General features: G+C 39.5%; 1 protein-coding gene across 6 annotated transcripts in view; it reads left to right on the top strand.

The window, feature by feature from the left end:
- LOC136874078 (uncharacterized) overlaps nt 1–17534 on the top strand; it is a 309462-nt gene that overhangs the window by 40242 nt on the left and 251686 nt on the right. For all 6 annotated transcript variants that reach the window (XM_067147606.2, XM_067147608.2, XM_067147604.2 and 3 more), the window contains one exon: nt 2946–3168. In XM_067147606.2, coding sequence (XP_067003707.2) covers nt 2946–3168 — 223 coding nt within the window. The remainder of the gene's footprint in view (nt 1–2945; nt 3169–17534) is intronic.

Genomic DNA, 17534 nt, shown 5'->3' with positions numbered 1-17534 from the left:
CTTTAACAAAGTGAGGTTAAGTTTGTTGGAGACGTGTAATTGAAAGGACGTCCATTCGAGGGGGCAAAGGAGAGTGGAAACTTCTAAATGAGTTTCATATAGTTTGTGGTTCAGGAGAGATTTCTTTTTATGGAGAAAGTTGATTTCCTCTTTAATCCATATTTTATCGGTTTTAAGTTGAGTCGTGCGAGTTTTTGCTGTATTTCTGTGAGTTTTCTTGGTAAACTTTAGAAAATTGGGGGTTACGTCATTAATCAAGCATTTTTTCAAAAAACGTAAGTCTTGCCCTAATTTGGCGACCTTTATTTTGAGATTGCAATAAAGGTTAGCTTTCTTCTTTGCCTGGATGGCATTTCCATTACACCAACCCTCCCCCTCCGCTCCTTCCAACCTAGCAAACACAGCCAAACCAACAATAGACTCGATCACGCGACCGAGACCATCACTTTGAGAAGGCCACACCATTCGAGCTTTAGAAGTCAGCGAGTAAACTAACATCCTCTTGAAACATTCATTCCTTATATTTGCCAAACAAACCCACCTCCATCTCTCCAACTCAACACCCCTCCCTTCCTCAAACCAGCCCTGCACCTCCCCTTCCCCCTCCGCTCCTTCCATCCTAGCAAACACAGCCGAACCAACAATAGACTCGATCACGCGAACGAGACCGTTACTTTGAGAAAGCCAGGCCACTAGAGAGGACAACCACCTACTGCACACCGTAAGTTTAAGCTTTCTTCACAACCATTCCACACTTTTTACTTATCAACCCATGTTTCTCATACAACCTCATTTTTTTCCATTACAGATTAGAACTTCATTGACGGTTTCCACTGTAAACTATGAGGTCCACAACCTCACCAGTTGCTACTATTATTCATTTCCATCTGCATCATTTGTTTTCTCATTCCCCTGTTTCTTAGGTTAACGCAGTTTTTAGTATCAATTATTATTTCAAATTAACACCTGTTTCACTGAATTTTACGCAATAAGTTGTTTTTTGCTCTGCATATTGATGTAAATATTGTATATTTGTGCTAATTTTGTTTCCGTCTACGCTCTCTTTTGTTTGTTTTTTCATTTGCTCTTTCATTATGTTTTTTAGCATTTTTTCAACTTATATTATGTGAATTATTCCAACCCCCCTAATTTTTTTTTTCACTGAAGATGGCTCAAGCGAGCCGAAACATGTCTGAATTTGTTTGCTCCGTCTAATGACGGAATATATGATGTATTGAATAGGAGGATACTCTCATTTTTCGCCATTGTAAAGTGTACTTTTTATGACAACAAACACTGTGGTGCATGACAATAGAGAATGGTATCCATTGTTATCGGTCTAGCATCCATTTATGAAAATTGAAATCAAACTGTGTATCCTGTTTTTAATAAGTCTGTAGGGTCTCACTGTTAATGGCAAAAAAACTCCAAGAGAACTGTTTTAATAATAAAACAAAAACTGAAAGTTACAGGGAAAAAAAATTGAGTGAAATTGTTGAAAAGTTGGTGGCAAGTTGTGAAGGAGTGTGGTCTACCTGTAAGAAAAGTGGAGTTGGAATTTTTTGTGCATGACAGTCATAAGAATGGTGGACCTTCGGAACATAAAAGGGTAAAATGTACACAATAAGAGTAAATATCATACTTCTTTCATGTTCCAGTCAAAAGAAGAGTGAAGGAATTATCGGAAGTACAATGTATCCAGAAAAAGTCAAGTTGTTCCTTGAAGTTTTATTAAATTGGCTTATTCATGTTCTTTGATATCTTTTGTGCATGTTATGTCCTTCATTAGTCCAAATAACCAGGAGTTAACTATACAAATATTGATACTATACCATACCATACACCTTAGATCAAAATACGTGGAAATCACAAGGTAGTATAGACTTGTTCTTTTTTTGTAACATTTGACCAAGAGTGCAGTACCCCACACTTAAAGGGTGACTTACTGATGTGTAATACCGGGCTGAGTGGCTCAAGATGGTTAAGGCGCTGGCCTTCTGACCCCAACTTCGCAGGCTTGGTCCTGGCTCAGTCTGGTGGTATTTGAAGGTGCTCAAATACCTCAGCTTCGTGTTGGTAGATTTACTGGCACGAAAAAGAACTCCTGCGGGACTAAATTCCGGCACCTTGATGTCTCCGAAAACTGTAAAAGTAGTTAGTGGGACATAAAGCAAATAACATCAGTGTTCTCCCCAGAAATGTTTGTTAGCCGGGTGGCAAGGCTGGGCGGGGAATACTGCGTAATCTTCAATATGATAAGAATTTTCAATTCATTCCCCTCAGGGCGTTAACAATATCAGACAGGTAAACATTAACTGCAAAGTTGAACTGTTTTAATGTTATTATCACGAACAAGATATAACAGAGTATTTTGAACTTCCAGTGTTCTATTGCTCCTTTCAAACCATGTAACAGGGGACTTAGGCCTACCACTCAGTTGCTGTGGACACGTGGACTGACATACGGGTTTGTGAGCTCATGCGGAATAGAGGGCTCGCATGCAGTTCCACACTAATCCAGACCCCCGCTCGCGACTACGTAATGGTCAAGCTAAACATTTGATTTCCGACGTAATTGATGCAATTATGCTAATAATAATAATTTATCATTTAAATTAAGTTTTACAGTATTTACATGTGAATTTGGAGCACACAATGACTCATATGTATCTATTAATATGTAATTAGCACATATCTAGGTTATATTAGCCAGGCGGTCTCTAAAAACGGCAGGGCGATACACTCATTAAAAAGGTCCTAGGGAGAACACAGATTATATGTAATACAAATATTCACCCGATTGTGCTTACTAATTTAAGAAATTTGTTGAATAAATAAAAAAATCATTTCTGAAAAAGTTGTTTGTCTTCATATTCTATGGTAGTACTGGCTAGGCCTTTTTTGAATTTTAGTCATATTTATTTGCATATTTTGGTTTCATTGTAGAGTGAACTGGACAACAGGCATTCTGGTGTTGCTCGCCCAGTTTTGCTAGACAATGCATCTGCTGTAGCTGCATCCCTACACAATTCCACTACCTCCAAGACCACCACAATGACTTCAACAACAAGCGCCACAGGTGACACACGAGGCCGTCAAAACTCTACTCTGAGTTTAGAAGGACTTGATCTGGAATTGCCACCACTTGACATGTATCAAGAGGAATATGGTAAGTGTTCTTTCCTGATTGTTCAGCTCACTTATATATACATTTCAGTAGAGGATATATATATCATTTGTGCTGCAGCAGGAATCTCACTTTTCACTTAAATGTGCAAAATCAGCACATTAAATGTATTTGTCACTCAGAATGTAACTGAATAAATACACATTGTACCATAAGTAAACCTGCTCCCATAAGAGGTGTGGAAATAGAATGAAATATGATCCACACAATGTTTACAAATAACTGTGTGTAATATTAAAATAAACCAACCATTTGTTTGAGTCAAATTGTTCATTTGAAAAGTACCAAATAATACTTTGTTCTGCCCCTAATTTTTATACATGCAGGAATTCGGTGAGGCATGGCATTTTAGAGGGGTTGAATGTTCTCCTGTGGATAATTGGCTCACGCTTGCTGCAACTGCCGCCCCTGATCCAGCAGACCTAAAGATGACCGGAGATTCTGTTCGAGGTGGTCTCTTACATATTCTTTGGGTGACACATCTGGGGACCTAGAGGGCAAGGAAGTGACAACAATACATAAGTAGTCCTGGAAAACCTGGATGTTGTGTTGGCTGATGTTACCTGGTTGAAATATTGCATTTTGGAACTGTACCCTGAAGGGAAGCACATGATGCCTCAGAATATTCTGAAAATAAACTTGTGGCATTAAGGTTCCTCTCAGCTTCACCAGATGAGTCCTGAAGTTATAGGAGATTGCTCCTCACTCCATCACAGACCCAGTTCTAGTAGTGAGCCGCTGTGCAACGAAGGGTAGAAGGGTAGAACTGCATGCTCATCAGTGCACCTCCACACTCTGTTACGGTCATCTATGCCGGGGCAAAATCTTGATTTGTCACCAAAGGCTACCTTTCGCCAGACCTCAGCCGCCCTTGCCATCTGCTCACGACAAAACTCCAAATCAGATCAAAAATTAGATGTATGGCTTTTCAGGCGTTTGCTCTATTAACCAGCGTTTCATCTTAGGTCTGACACTAGACTCTTCAGAGTGGGATGTGTCAGACCCTACCCACTGACGCTGGGGTGTATGCAGGTGAACTTATCAGAAGCCTACTCTGAAGAGTCTAGTGTCAGACCTAAGACGAAATGCTGGGTAATAGAGCAAACGCCTGAAAAGCCATACATCTAATTTTTGATATGCTCTATTGGTGGAAAAGTATCTAATTCCCTCCATGGGAACTTAGAATTTCCGTTAAAACTCCAAATGCCGCTGGTGATGTTTGGGCAGATATTGTAAGCAACGTTGTGAATGTAAGTCCTGTTCTGCTAGGCACCTCGAAATGGTGCATTTGCACCCATGTAACAAGACAATTCTCTTGTCTGGTGGTCTTTCTGGGTCACCCAGAACTTTCCTGGCATGTGTGTGTTCTCTTCTGTGCTCATTGCTCCCAACACTGTCACACATTTCAGTCGAAATGGCCCAGGTGGCATTCACTGTGATGGAATATCCATTCTGTTTCCCCTAGTCCAACAATCTGCCTTCTTTCAAGCTCTGCTAGTTGTTCATATTGCTGTTGAATGCATCAAGAAGACATGCTGGCTACTCACAGTCCCTCCACAAGCATGCTGATAACACTGTGCACAGCATCATCCTATGGTTGTTCCAGTTCCTAATGTTATGGGGCAGGTAATATTTTCATGTGGCAGTTCTGCTAGGCCACTTTCAGCCAAACTCAAATTTTTACTATTACACTGGTCTTCACACATTTTGTTGCCAGTCATCTGAAAGTCATTTTAGCATTAATTTGTTGCACTGATATGACATCAGTTTTGCCAGATTGGCTCTAGTTTTTGAGATATACAATATGTCACAGAAATTCATGAACAATGCAAAAGATATATATGCTATGGTGTAAGCTGTTCACAAATCACATTAAAAATAAATCAAATTGTTTTAGACTACGTACATGAAATGCCAAATATCAGTCAATTCAGTACAATGAAAAATAATCCCAATTAACACTTAACAAATTGCCATCATTTTGATTTTCTTCTGTGTGGATCATCAGGGCAATCGTGTTGAAGACTCCAATATAAGTCAGTCGTCATATGCGCGTCCCACCTTCCTTGGTATCTCTCTTCCATCACCTTTATATCTGGTGGAACCTCTCTCCTTGCTCCTCACTAAAAGCACCAAGATTATCTGGAAACTGGTCTAAGAGACTAGGAAGAAAGTGAACTTTAGTACTCACAGTAGCACCCAAATTTTTGAAGTTTGAAAGCGTGTTGTGTACCAGTTCTTCATAATTTTCAGCTTTATGGTTATCAAGAAAGTTCTTAACCAGGACAAAGCTGTCCCAGGCAAATGTTACAGTGTTAGTCATGGAATGTATGACATTTTGATCCTTGATGAATTGGTGAACTTGAGGGCCATTAAAGATCGCAGCTTTTAGTTTTTCCATACTCAATTCAGGGGAAAATCTGCAAATGTATTTGAAACAATCACCATCTTTGTGTAAGTGCCTTAATAAATTGCTTCATAAACCCCAGCTTTATATGGAGAGTAGGGGGGGGAGAATGGATTTTTTTTTCTTGTCAACCAGTGGTTCTTTAATGTTTGATGCACCTACAGTCATATTGTTCCTTGAAGCCCATACTATTTTTCTCCAGTAATTTTCTTTTGCCCTGCTATCCCACAAGCAGATGAAACAAGGGTATTTAGTGTATCCACTTTGTTGTCCTAGTAAGAAGTTCACCATCTTTAAGTAGACGCATATAGACCACTGGTATCAAAGCTTCTGCAATAATATTTTTTATATTTTCATATTCCTCTTTAAGTTTCATTGCGTGGTCTATTGGAATAAATGCATAGTAATTTCCATTGTGCAGCAAAACAAATTTTATGCTTCTGCTGAAACTGTCAATGAAAAGTCTCCACCCCCTGCGGGTGGGGGACGCACATGTAGAATACACCCGCGGTATCCCCTGCCTGTCGTAAGAGGCTACTAAAGGGGCCCAAGGAGCTCTCAACTTGGGAGCGTGGGTTAGCGACCACGCGGCCCTTAACTGAGTCCTGGCATTACTTCCACTTACTTGTGCCAGGCTCCTTACTTTCATCTATCCTGTCTGACCTCCCTTGGTCAACTCTTGTTCTTTTCTGACCGCGATGGTATTAGAGCAGTCGGGGCCTAGGGAGTCTTTCATTTTCACGCCCTTCGTGGCCCTTGCCTTTCCTCGTCCATTACTTCATTTTTCGAAGTGACGGATCCCTTCTTTCTTCTTTTCTCTCTCTCTCTACCCCCTGTGGGTGGGGGACGCAGACGAAAAATACACCCACGGTATCCCCTGCCTGTCGTGAGAGGCGACTAAAAGGGGCGACCAAGGGATGATTTTCTTAGAACCATGAAACTACATTTGATCATTATTATCACGCGGGGAACACCATGAGCCACCTTTTCTTGCGAGTTGTACCACTATATTACATACGAAATAGGTTTGTGTTTAGTAGCAACAGGGGGGGTGAATCGGTATGGGTTTCCAGTACCTGTGAGTCGTACCCATGTGAGCAACACCACAGGTCTGGGAGTTGCCTGTGAGTTGTACCACTATATGAGCGACACCGTGGGTCTGCTATGTGAGGAACCTCATCGGTTTGCGTTGGTTATGAGTGGCGCCATTGTGTGAGAAACACCCTAGGTCTGCGTTACCTGTATGAAGTACAATACTTGTATTACCATCTTGTGTGGAATATCGTGAGTCTGTGCTACTTTTGATTTGTACCCCAACCTGACAAATACCATGATTCTACTTTACTTGCGACATGTATCATTCTGTGGGGCCTTAGATATGGATTTTGGACCCCTTTAGACATCAAGCATCCTCGATTCAGGATTATGCTTTATAAGTAGTCCCTTGGTCAGTAATACTTTATGATCTTTTTTTTTGCATCGGATCCACTGTGTTTTTGGTTTGTTTATTGGTTTTTTGGGGGGAGGGGGGTTTATGTCCATCCATTCATTCTTCATGACAATTTCTTATTTTGGTCATTGGATGATTTTGAATTTTTAGTTGCCATTTAATTTCATACCATTAGGGGCTGATGACCTCGATGTTAGGTCCCTTTAAACTACAAGCATCATCATCATCATCTAAAAAGTCTCCAATCTTCTGGGTGGTATTCAGGTATCCTCATTTGGAGGAGTCCATATTCCCATTTACGTTTCTTGTAACAACTGAGACCTTTCACATTCACAACACAAAAATAACATGCACTATGGCTCTCTCCAAACCATAAGCACACCTTTTCTTCCTCTATTTGTCCAATGATGTAGACTTTCTACACGTTTCACAAATCATGTGGGGAGCCGAAGACTTATCTTGGTCTCGGTGTTTTATTCCAAAATATGGCAGATATGCTTGTTTCACAAAGCCTGTAATATCTTTTTCTATGTTTCTTCTAACAGTATTCACCACAAATGTCGCAGAATGCATTAGGGCCATTCAAACAACTTCTTCGTGAAGAACTCATACTTATCTGACAGTTGAAAAAATAATCAAGTTACTTCATGTGAAATAGAACAAAGTAATATTCAAGTAATGGATAAATAGATACTTACAATATTGTAAAGACTTATTAAGACTTGTTAAAATAAAATATTAAAATTGGAATAACTTACCAAGGGAGAAGTTCAATAAATTTCCAATTTCTTTGCAATCATTTAAGAAAAGACTAGGAAAAAAGGAGATAGGGAATCTGCCACCTGGGTGACTGCCCTAAAATGCAGATCAGTAGTGATTGATTGAACGAAAAATAACCAAATTTCGATAACATAAATTGAACACCTTGTATCTCAAAAACTAGAGCCAATCTGGAAAAACTACCATCATATATGGAATCAGCACCCTTGATATTCTATAAATTTGTTAAAAAATTCTTGACAACAGAAAGTAATTGAAATCTTGATATAATGTAAAATAATGTTTGTTTTACACTTTATTTTTTGTACGTCCAGGTATGGTTCACATTTCACTTTTGAAGGTGGTGACATGTAACTAGTGTCTTGTTCCACCGCTTGGTAACAGCACGTGCACAGGGGCGAACAAATGCACTCGTCATAGACATTTCATAACAAAACTGTCAGCGTAGGAGCAGACAACATGGAAAGCAACCATCAGGGACACCGCTATACGACTTGGTAACTGGCTGAATGGTCCACATCAGTGGACAAGGGAACCAGTTCTGGAAGGAATGTGACAGTGTCAAGACCAGTCAACATTGCCCGGGTCGAACAGGCCATCCAAGGGAACAAATGCATCACATTTACGGAAATGGTGGCAGCCATGGGAATTAGCTTAAACACACTCCAGCGGACCGTGCACGGCCACTTACAGTTGGGGAAGGTGTCATCCACGTGGGTGCCTAGACTCTTGTCTGCAGATGAAAAACAGAGGCGTGTGGACGTTTGCAGAGAACTTTCGCAACACTATGATCCAGCCAACTTCATGGCTAGGCTTGTGATTGGTGATGAGACATGGCTCCATTACCGTGAGCCAACAAAGGAAACAACAGTCGATGCAATCTGTGACTGAGCATGTTCTCCACAGACTGCCACCAAGCGCCAATGAATTTCTGCAGTAGTCATGCCTTCTTTCCATTGGAACCAAGTCTTATATCACTGTCCCTGATGTTTGCTTTCCATGTTCTCTGCTCGTATGCTGACAGTGTTGTTATGAAATGGCTATGACGAGTGCATTCGTTGGTCCCTGTGCGTGTGCTGCTACCAAACGGTGCAACAATACACTAGTTACATCTCACCACCTTCAAAAGTGAATGTGAACCATACCCGGATGTACAAAAAATAGTGTAAAACAATATAGTACATCCTGCGTATTACAGAATTGTAAAATAGCGCCCGTATGCAGTAGAGCCCCTATTTAACATTTTACAGGGACCTGATTTATTTAATCTTAATTGGGGGTTTACCTTAAATCAAGGTTTCAGTAGAAAGCACACCTTTTCTAGAGATCTTTGCCTATCATCATCATCATCATCATCATCATCATCATCGTCCCACTAAGTCGCCCGGGTGAGGTTAACAAGCCTCTTCCACTCCTTTCTGCTCTTCCACTTTTCCTGCTCCATTACTTCTGCCACATCCAATCCAGCTTCTCTAATGTCCTTCCAAATCTGATCCATCCACCTTCTTCTCGGTCTTCCAACTGACCTCTTTCCCTTAACTTCTCTTTCCAATTCCCTTCTTGCTACCCATTCCTTTCCCATTCTTTTTACATGTCTGAACCTTCTCAGTCTTGCTTTCTGGCCGATAGCAGGCTTCACTCAGCAGCTATGAGCGTGCGGAACAACATTAGTAATGTCATTGTAGAAATCTTCAATCTTTTAATGGCCGATTCTGATTTAGACTGTTCAGTAAATTTGGACAATGAATCAAGTGATGATGTGCATAGTGATTGTTCAGAAGAAAGAGCCAACGAGGAAGATCATCATTTTGTATTGGACTGGCGGGATATTAGTGATGATATAAGAATTACAAAAGTGAAATTGTGACAGGGCAATTAGTGCTCCTGACTTCAGAAATTCTGTCATAATGGGACTACGAGAGTATCAGCGCAGGCCGCCGGTGAAACGAGGAAGACCTTCTGATTACATAACTCAAGCATGCCTGACAGAGCACTTTCTTGGGGAACAGTAGGACAAGAGTCACAAACCTAACTGTGATGTTTGTTCCTCATTGCCAGCAAAATGTTCAAAGAAAGGAAAGGGACTGTGAAAGAGAAAAAACAGTATTTTTGTGTAAGAATTGCCCAGGACAGCCTGCAATGTGACCAGTACCGTGTTTCGAGATGTATCATAATAATGTGTGTTTCAAGGACAAATGTCACTGCTAGTTTGCCAAAGTTGAGTTTAAAATGGTGCAATGGTGTTGAATGTCACTAACCTTTAAAAATAAAATGGTTTCAGTTCATTTGGATGATACGAAAAAAAATTACATTTATCTGTAAGTGTTGTGTTTAAAAATAGTGCAGCAAAAGAGTTAATGTTAATTGTGTGTTGGTACATTGTCAGTTGTGTGTTTTTACATTTGTTTAGTTATTAGCTGTATTACATTAAGGCTGAAGATGGCCAGCCAAGGCCAAATCTAGTCCTAGTTTAGTAATGTAATTCAATAATATTGCATAATATAGAATTGAAAAAGGTGGAACATATGATATTAATTGAATTATTATTGTGATCAGAGGCTTGTGGCATACATTTCCAATTCCTTACTTCAAAAGGCGTCGCCTAACCTAGGTTTACCGTGCACGTATTATGAAAACATATTTCAAGTTCCCTGTGGAATATTCTCATTTTCACTATAAATTTACATGGCAGCCTTTCTGAAATTGAACAAGACGCAAAAGTACATAACCTAACCTCTGAAATTAGTTATGCACACCGCTATATCTTATTTTATTTCAGTACATGGTATTAAAATTAAGTAATCGTTTACTTCAGCCTTTAATTCTAATGAGTTAACAATTGCTCTCATTGCACTTATTGTGAAAACATGTTACCCTGATATTTGTTTACACCAGTCTGAGTTGTGAGGAGACCTCAGGCTCGCTTAAGATAGACTGGCTCATGCATAGCAACGAATCGATGCGGAATATGATCAGTTGCATTCAATATAAATGCTAGAGTAGATTGTATTAATATTGATAATGGGTAAAAACTAACGCCTGAATTTTCCTGTAATAACAGGTGAATCCGTAAGAGTTCTCATTGTAACCAGTGGATATTGCGCCGATTAATATAGGAATTTTCAAAGATTACAATAACATTGTCATTAAAACATCTCGCTTTTGCCCTAAGTACCCGTGCTCTACATTCCTCTTCTGCCTTGAATAATCCTCAGCAAGCTTATGACGTCTTTTTCATAGGTTCTTAATATCCCATAACCAAAACGAATAGAAATAAATACCGTATTTACCCGAATAATTGCCGCACCCTAATTTTAGGAAGGCTCATTTTGAAAAAAAATTAAATGAACTAAAATTCCTTCCATCGAAAGGGTAACATAGCCATAAACAAACATTTCATATCACTCCACGAGGTCCACGTGTTCTTTACGCAAATATGAACGAGTAAATTTACGGATATAGCTGCTTTGCCTGAATATGAGAAATACATGATCAGTGCTATAAAATATATTTGTCATGAAAATTATCAAGTAGGCCTAGGTATTTCATTAATCTGAACTTACAGTAGGCTTGATTCCCTGTAGATCGAAAGATTTGTTGTCTCTTGCATCACCAGTATCCTCTCTTAAATTACTTACAAATTCGTTACACCCCACGTCTAAAACACTTTTCACATGTGGTCTTTTCTTTGTGGGGATATAACACGACCAGTGCTGGATAATTCTTCTTTGTGCAGTATAAACAGTTGAAGCAGACACACCGATGAATTCGGATTTTAGTTTTGCGATACAGTAAAACCTCGTTAATTTGAAGTCGTTATGACGCAAAAACCGGACTTCGAGTTATGCGATTTCGAATTAACTGCCAACTCGTACTTCAGAAATGCCCACCCTTGCCGCGTCAGAGAATATTCTAAGATTTGTTACTGCATGCAATTAACATTGATTCACAGTTTAAACCTTGCAAATCCAATGGAAAAGAACTACAATATTTCCAAAATGTATTCAACAAGGTGCATTTACAGTATTCAAATAATGCATTTGGATAATTCGCTGACAAACAACCTCACGCAACAAAAAAAAGAAAAAAGTATTATTCAAAGACGAGAAGTCTAAGCTGGCTCCCCTGTGCAAGTACTTTATACATTGGATTACTGTACTGTGTGCATTTTTAGATGCTTTGTATATGCACGGAAAGTACCCGATGCCCTTAAAACTTCCGTTCCTATGACGAAGGGAGGAATTCTTTCGCTTCTGTTTGCATTGCAACATGGTACAGTGACCCCATCTCCTTTTAAAAAGTCTGTATGGGCTGGGCGTATAAAAAAAAAAACCAATGCAGTTTCATTGGCATTGACAATATTGTTCATTGTGTACGAATTGATTATAATTATGAACCACGTTTTTTCGCCAACTGTTGACATCGCCAAAGAGAATCGCCAGTGTTTGTGGATACTACTTCTTTGCACACTGCCTGTTACGTGATACTGTGGCGTTCCTTAAAACGTTGAATACAAAAGAATTAAGATTTCACTCAAACTTAGCAATTATGAAAGAAACTATTAACACACCAAAGTGAGTGAAAGTGCGGAAAGCTACCCATGCACGTTTCGGAAGACGCATTTTATCATGACACGGAGAAATTTTGAATTTAAATTACGGTGTAAAATACTATTTTTTAAAAATGTAAAGGCAGTTGCAAATTTAAAGTCGAATTGTTTTCCGCTTAAATATGACATATGGGGGCAGGTTCCGTCCATCTGCGGTTACACAAGGCATAACTGTACACCCAGTATCGAAAACTAGGTGAGCCAGGAGCGTGTTGCCAACTTTGTCGCAAATAAAACCCTGACGCAAGTGCGATAATGGGTATAACTTGAAAACGATGTTCTCTCACCCATGGGTAACAATGTAGATATCGAGCTAAAATGTTGTTGTTGTTGTTGTTGTTATTATTATTATTATTATTATTATTATTATTATTATTACACCAAGAATAGGAAGTGGAAGTAAGGAAGTTGCGGGCTTTAAGATCAGAGCCCTTAAACAGTCATGCAATAAAGTCGATAGAAAGTTAGCACAAACCGAAGCCATCTGCTATGCAAGATATTTATGTATCCCAGCAAGAACAAACATTGCTTACAAACGGGGTCCTGCCCCTACACTATACTAAGTCTCCACTATTCTCTTCATAAAGTGAGTGGGGTGTATCTTGAATACATTCTCACTCCGGTATCACAATACAATTCTCGAATATTTAACTATTTTAGAGGCGTTTTGCCGTACACAGATTAACTTCTATAAGGTGAAATAGTACTCGCTGCCAAATCTGCCCAACAATTTTGATTATACAAAACATCAGAGGCTCAGCCTCATAACCAACGTCATTAAAACCCAGTATGACAGACTAGATTAAAAACAGATCTCGTACATGAACATGTGCTTCGAGAACCTAATTCTTTACAACCAGCGAGGCCCGTAGCCTCTCCTAGTACAATTGGCAAGAACATTACATTTTCAAGATTTAGGAAACTTCTTCCCTTAGCGCAAAAGAAAGTTGAACATTCTTCCTACCTCCACACCTGTAGATGAAGCGAACGGAGCGAGCCGCTGCTTTCGGCCAGACAAGTTGCTTGCATGGAGCGATCTGAGGAACTCCTCACAAGTGGCACTGCCCTCATAACATACGCGCCATGTCCCCCTCTCGAGAGAAGCGGGGCGAGGTGGGGAGCGACGAGACAGGTGTGAAGATGAGAAGAAGGCTCGCCAACATAAAGATAGGGAAATCCCCCCAGGGCAGAAGTAACTTCCCTTTTCCCTCGGGTCATAAAGGGGAAGGGGCAAAATCCAATTTATTAAGGAACACAGAAGAATAACACATACACACATAATATAAGAATACGCACAGATCGATCTGGCCTAATAGATAAGGTTGAGAAAAGAAAATGAACTGCGAGGCAGAGTAATTCATGTATTATTATTATTATTATTATTATTATTATTATTATTATTATTATTATTATTATTTTACGATTATGGCTATTGTTATTATTACTTGTATGTATAGTTATGAAGTGTTACATCATGTTAGTATTTGTATTACCGGGCAAGTTGGCCATGCGGTTAGTCGCGCAGCTGTGAGCTTGCATCCGGGAGATAGTGGGTTCGAGCCCCACTGTCAGCAGCCCTGAGGATGACTTTCCGTAGTTTCCCATTTTCACACCAGGCAGATGCTGGGGCTGTACCATAAGGCCACGGCCGCTTCCTTCCCACTCCTAGGCCTTTCCTATCCCATCGTCGCCATAAGACCTATCTGTGTCGGTGCGACGTAAAGCAAATAGCAACAAAAAAAGTACTTGTATTATTATTACGATACGATCGCGTTGTGTGTGAGGTTATATCATTAAGTGTTATTATTTACATAGTTGAATGATCATATTGTGTGTGAGGTTATGAAACGTGTTGTATATAGACATTGATATCAGTTCCGTTAATGTAAATACCTGTAAATTAATATTATGTCATTTATTTTTACCAGTATAATTTGTAATCCATAATTGTAAAACATACTGTAACTTTCAGAATGGTAATAGGCTACGAGACAGATTAAGAATATTCCATCCATTATAACCTACTAGCTGTTGTACCCATGCTTCACTACGGAATTCTACATTGTATACAGAATTGTAGGTTAGAGTACACGTTGTGAACAAGACTGTATTAATTGCATAGCTCTTAACGTTTCCGTGGAAACGCGACGGAGATATCACCAAACGTTTTTCCTCATATGAAGACTGGGTTAGGGAATTTTCTTTGTAATGGTAGGCCCCCTTGCCTACCATCAGTCACAATCACGTTGGGAAAATTCATTATAATGGCAGACACTCTCTCTCCACCTACCTTTTTACATCCTCAGAAAGACTGTCTTAGTGGTTTACCCAACTGAAATGAACATAGGTCATTACAATGACGTCAGTAGAAATGGCGCGAGTAAAAGCAATGATTATTATTTGTTATTTATTTCTTATCTATACCTTAAAAGCGATGATTTCACATGAAATACTCGAGCAAATGAAAAACCACAAATTTTCTCACTTTTAACGAACAGTACTACGCTGCCATCTTAACAGTCCAAAGTTCCAGAGCTGGAATGACCAGGCCGCCAGCCGTGACCCCTAAACACACACACTTTTTTTTGGCGGGGGGAGATCGAATAGTGGAGAGTCCCAGGACGAAAACTATGCCCTTTTCCTAATCTTTTTCCTAGGAGTACCCGATGAGTCGGAAAATCTCAGTTCACTACACTGGAGGTGGAAAATCTATCATACTTGGAGGCAATTCTTTCCTCCAAGCCAGAGGAGAAACCCCCTCTTCACTGCTAATTTTGAATAAAATGAATGTAGAATTTAATAAAAGTGAAGAGGAAGAAGCTCTTTTTAAGAAATGGCTCTTTTTCAGGGTTGAATGTAGAGTTATTTAGTGAATTGTGGTTCTATAATTTGGAATATGCTTAAAATGTAATTCTAGACCAGGTCATACTACTACTACTAAGTGAGCCTCTGCCTTAAGAGTGCACACTGCTCATTCAAACAGCGTGTCAGAGTAGGGATTGAAGAGCTGGAATACTATGATGAACTAGTGAGTTACGTACCAGCAGTACGGTATCAGAAAATATATGAACCAGAGGAATGACTTGCTAAAGAAGAAAGTTTTCTAACTTCCCAGCTATTTCCTGCCAATATTCAGTCAGGCTGTTATAGTCGGTACGCAGCAGTAGTCCCATCTAATGGAGTTGAGCGGCAGCATAAGAGACAAAGAACATCACCACAATCAATGGTCAATGTAATGTTATTGTTGATCAATGTTATGCGCTTTCTATATTATAGGCTTTCCTATTTAGTTTTCTTCAGAATCTGAAATACCATGCTTATCATATTCAGTACGGTAAAATTGAATAAATGGTCGGAAATTTTATTCTCTATAACAGGCTCGGCCAACTGGCTGGCGTGTGATGTAAGAGAGACCGTGTGGCGTAAGAGCGTAGAAGGTGGGGAGCCGCTGTCGTAGACTGGAGACGAAGAGACAGCCTCGCTTTGTAGTAAACACGTGAAGTGCCATACATGCTGATGGCTACGGCTTTTATAGACACTTTTAATAAAAAAAAGCCACTCAAATCCTTCTTATTTAAAAATTTATCTCTTAGTTCTCTATCACACTGTACATCTAATAACTCTGACTGTAGGTCTAGATCAACGTTATCTACAACTGAAAATGGCGTGGTTAAAAGTTTGTATCATGCTGCAGATTATGATCAGTATCAAGGCGAGGAAAGGGTACGTGTAATTACAGAACTAAAAGGTAAAATAAATAACCATGTCGAGCTTTCGATCAGTGAGTCAGCAGTTCGACTGAGTTATAAAATTTCATATTTAATTGCAAAGAAACTTAAACCGTTCATTGGTGGTGAATTCGTAAAGGAATGTTTAATTCTAGTAGGTGAGGAGTTTTGTCTAAATATCATTCAAGAGTTCGAAGCTACCAGCTTGTCCGCGCACACAGTCTCGACAAAAATTCAAGACCTATCTGATGATGTCCACCTACAATTATTAGAACTGACAAAAAGCTTCCGAGCATACTCCTTAGCAATTGACGAGGGCACAGATATTTCTGATACGGCCCAGCTAGCCGTTTTCATATGAAGGGTTGACAAAAACTTCACATTTTGGGAGGAAATACTGGATTTAGTGCCTATGAAGAATACCACGAAAGGCATCGACATTTTCAGCTGCATTGTAAGCGTTGTTGAAAATGCTTCTTTGCCATGGAACAAACTAGTTTCAATAGCAACAGATGGTGCACCTTCTATGGTAGGGTGCAATTCTGAAGTAGTTGGGCTCATAATATTAAAAAGAAAGGTTTCCCCGATTGCATAGGTTTGCAGCTGGAATGTTGAGTATATTAGGTTCCACGTATGCCTGTGAACGAATCTTTTCTATTTTAAATCAACAAAACCAAAACATTGAAGCCAGTTGTCAGATCACCATTTGAAGTGTGCTCTTAAACTTAGTGTTTCCTCGAACATTAACTCCAAATATTGCAAAACTAGTAAACAAAACAAGACTACAAAAATCAAGGAAACCCACGAGTGGCAACTGAGTATCGATATCATGAGATAAAACGTATGTTTTGAGTTTACAGATTACTCTCTGTACTATTTTTGTTGTAAAACTGTACTGTTTGTTACTATTAGCACTATTTTTTTACAGTGGGTGATATTGCAAAACACAACAATTTCGTGTTCAATATCAGTTCCGAAGATTCACCGGAAAAAGCAAGTTTAGTTTGTATGTGTAGAAATAAAGTTGCTTTATAACTTTTATGTTACTTCATAACAGTGTTACATGACAATAAGTTATGTGGAGAGAAATATGTACTACACACAACCGCATTGTACTACCTGCAGCCCTTAGACCTCCCCCTAGGAATGACGTAACTCCCCTCGCCCCTCTAGCCTACACTTCTCAGTTACTCGTTTCGCTGCCCGAGCAGAGTGTGTGACGTGTTACCTGACATCACACGTACACGCAGTTGGCTGACACTGCTCTATAACTTTTATTATGTAGTACTTTTCGATAGGACCAATAACATAGGTATTTAAAAATTAAATTTTAGGCGCACTCTGCAGTTTCGTATTCCCCAACTTTATATACAG

This window comes from Anabrus simplex, chromosome 5 (genome assembly GCF_040414725.1).
Source record: "Anabrus simplex isolate iqAnaSimp1 chromosome 5, ASM4041472v1, whole genome shotgun sequence".
In the NCBI taxonomy this organism is placed as follows: Eukaryota; Metazoa; Arthropoda; class Insecta; order Orthoptera; family Tettigoniidae; genus Anabrus; species Anabrus simplex.
This window is presented reverse-complemented; position numbering and strand designations above follow the sequence as displayed.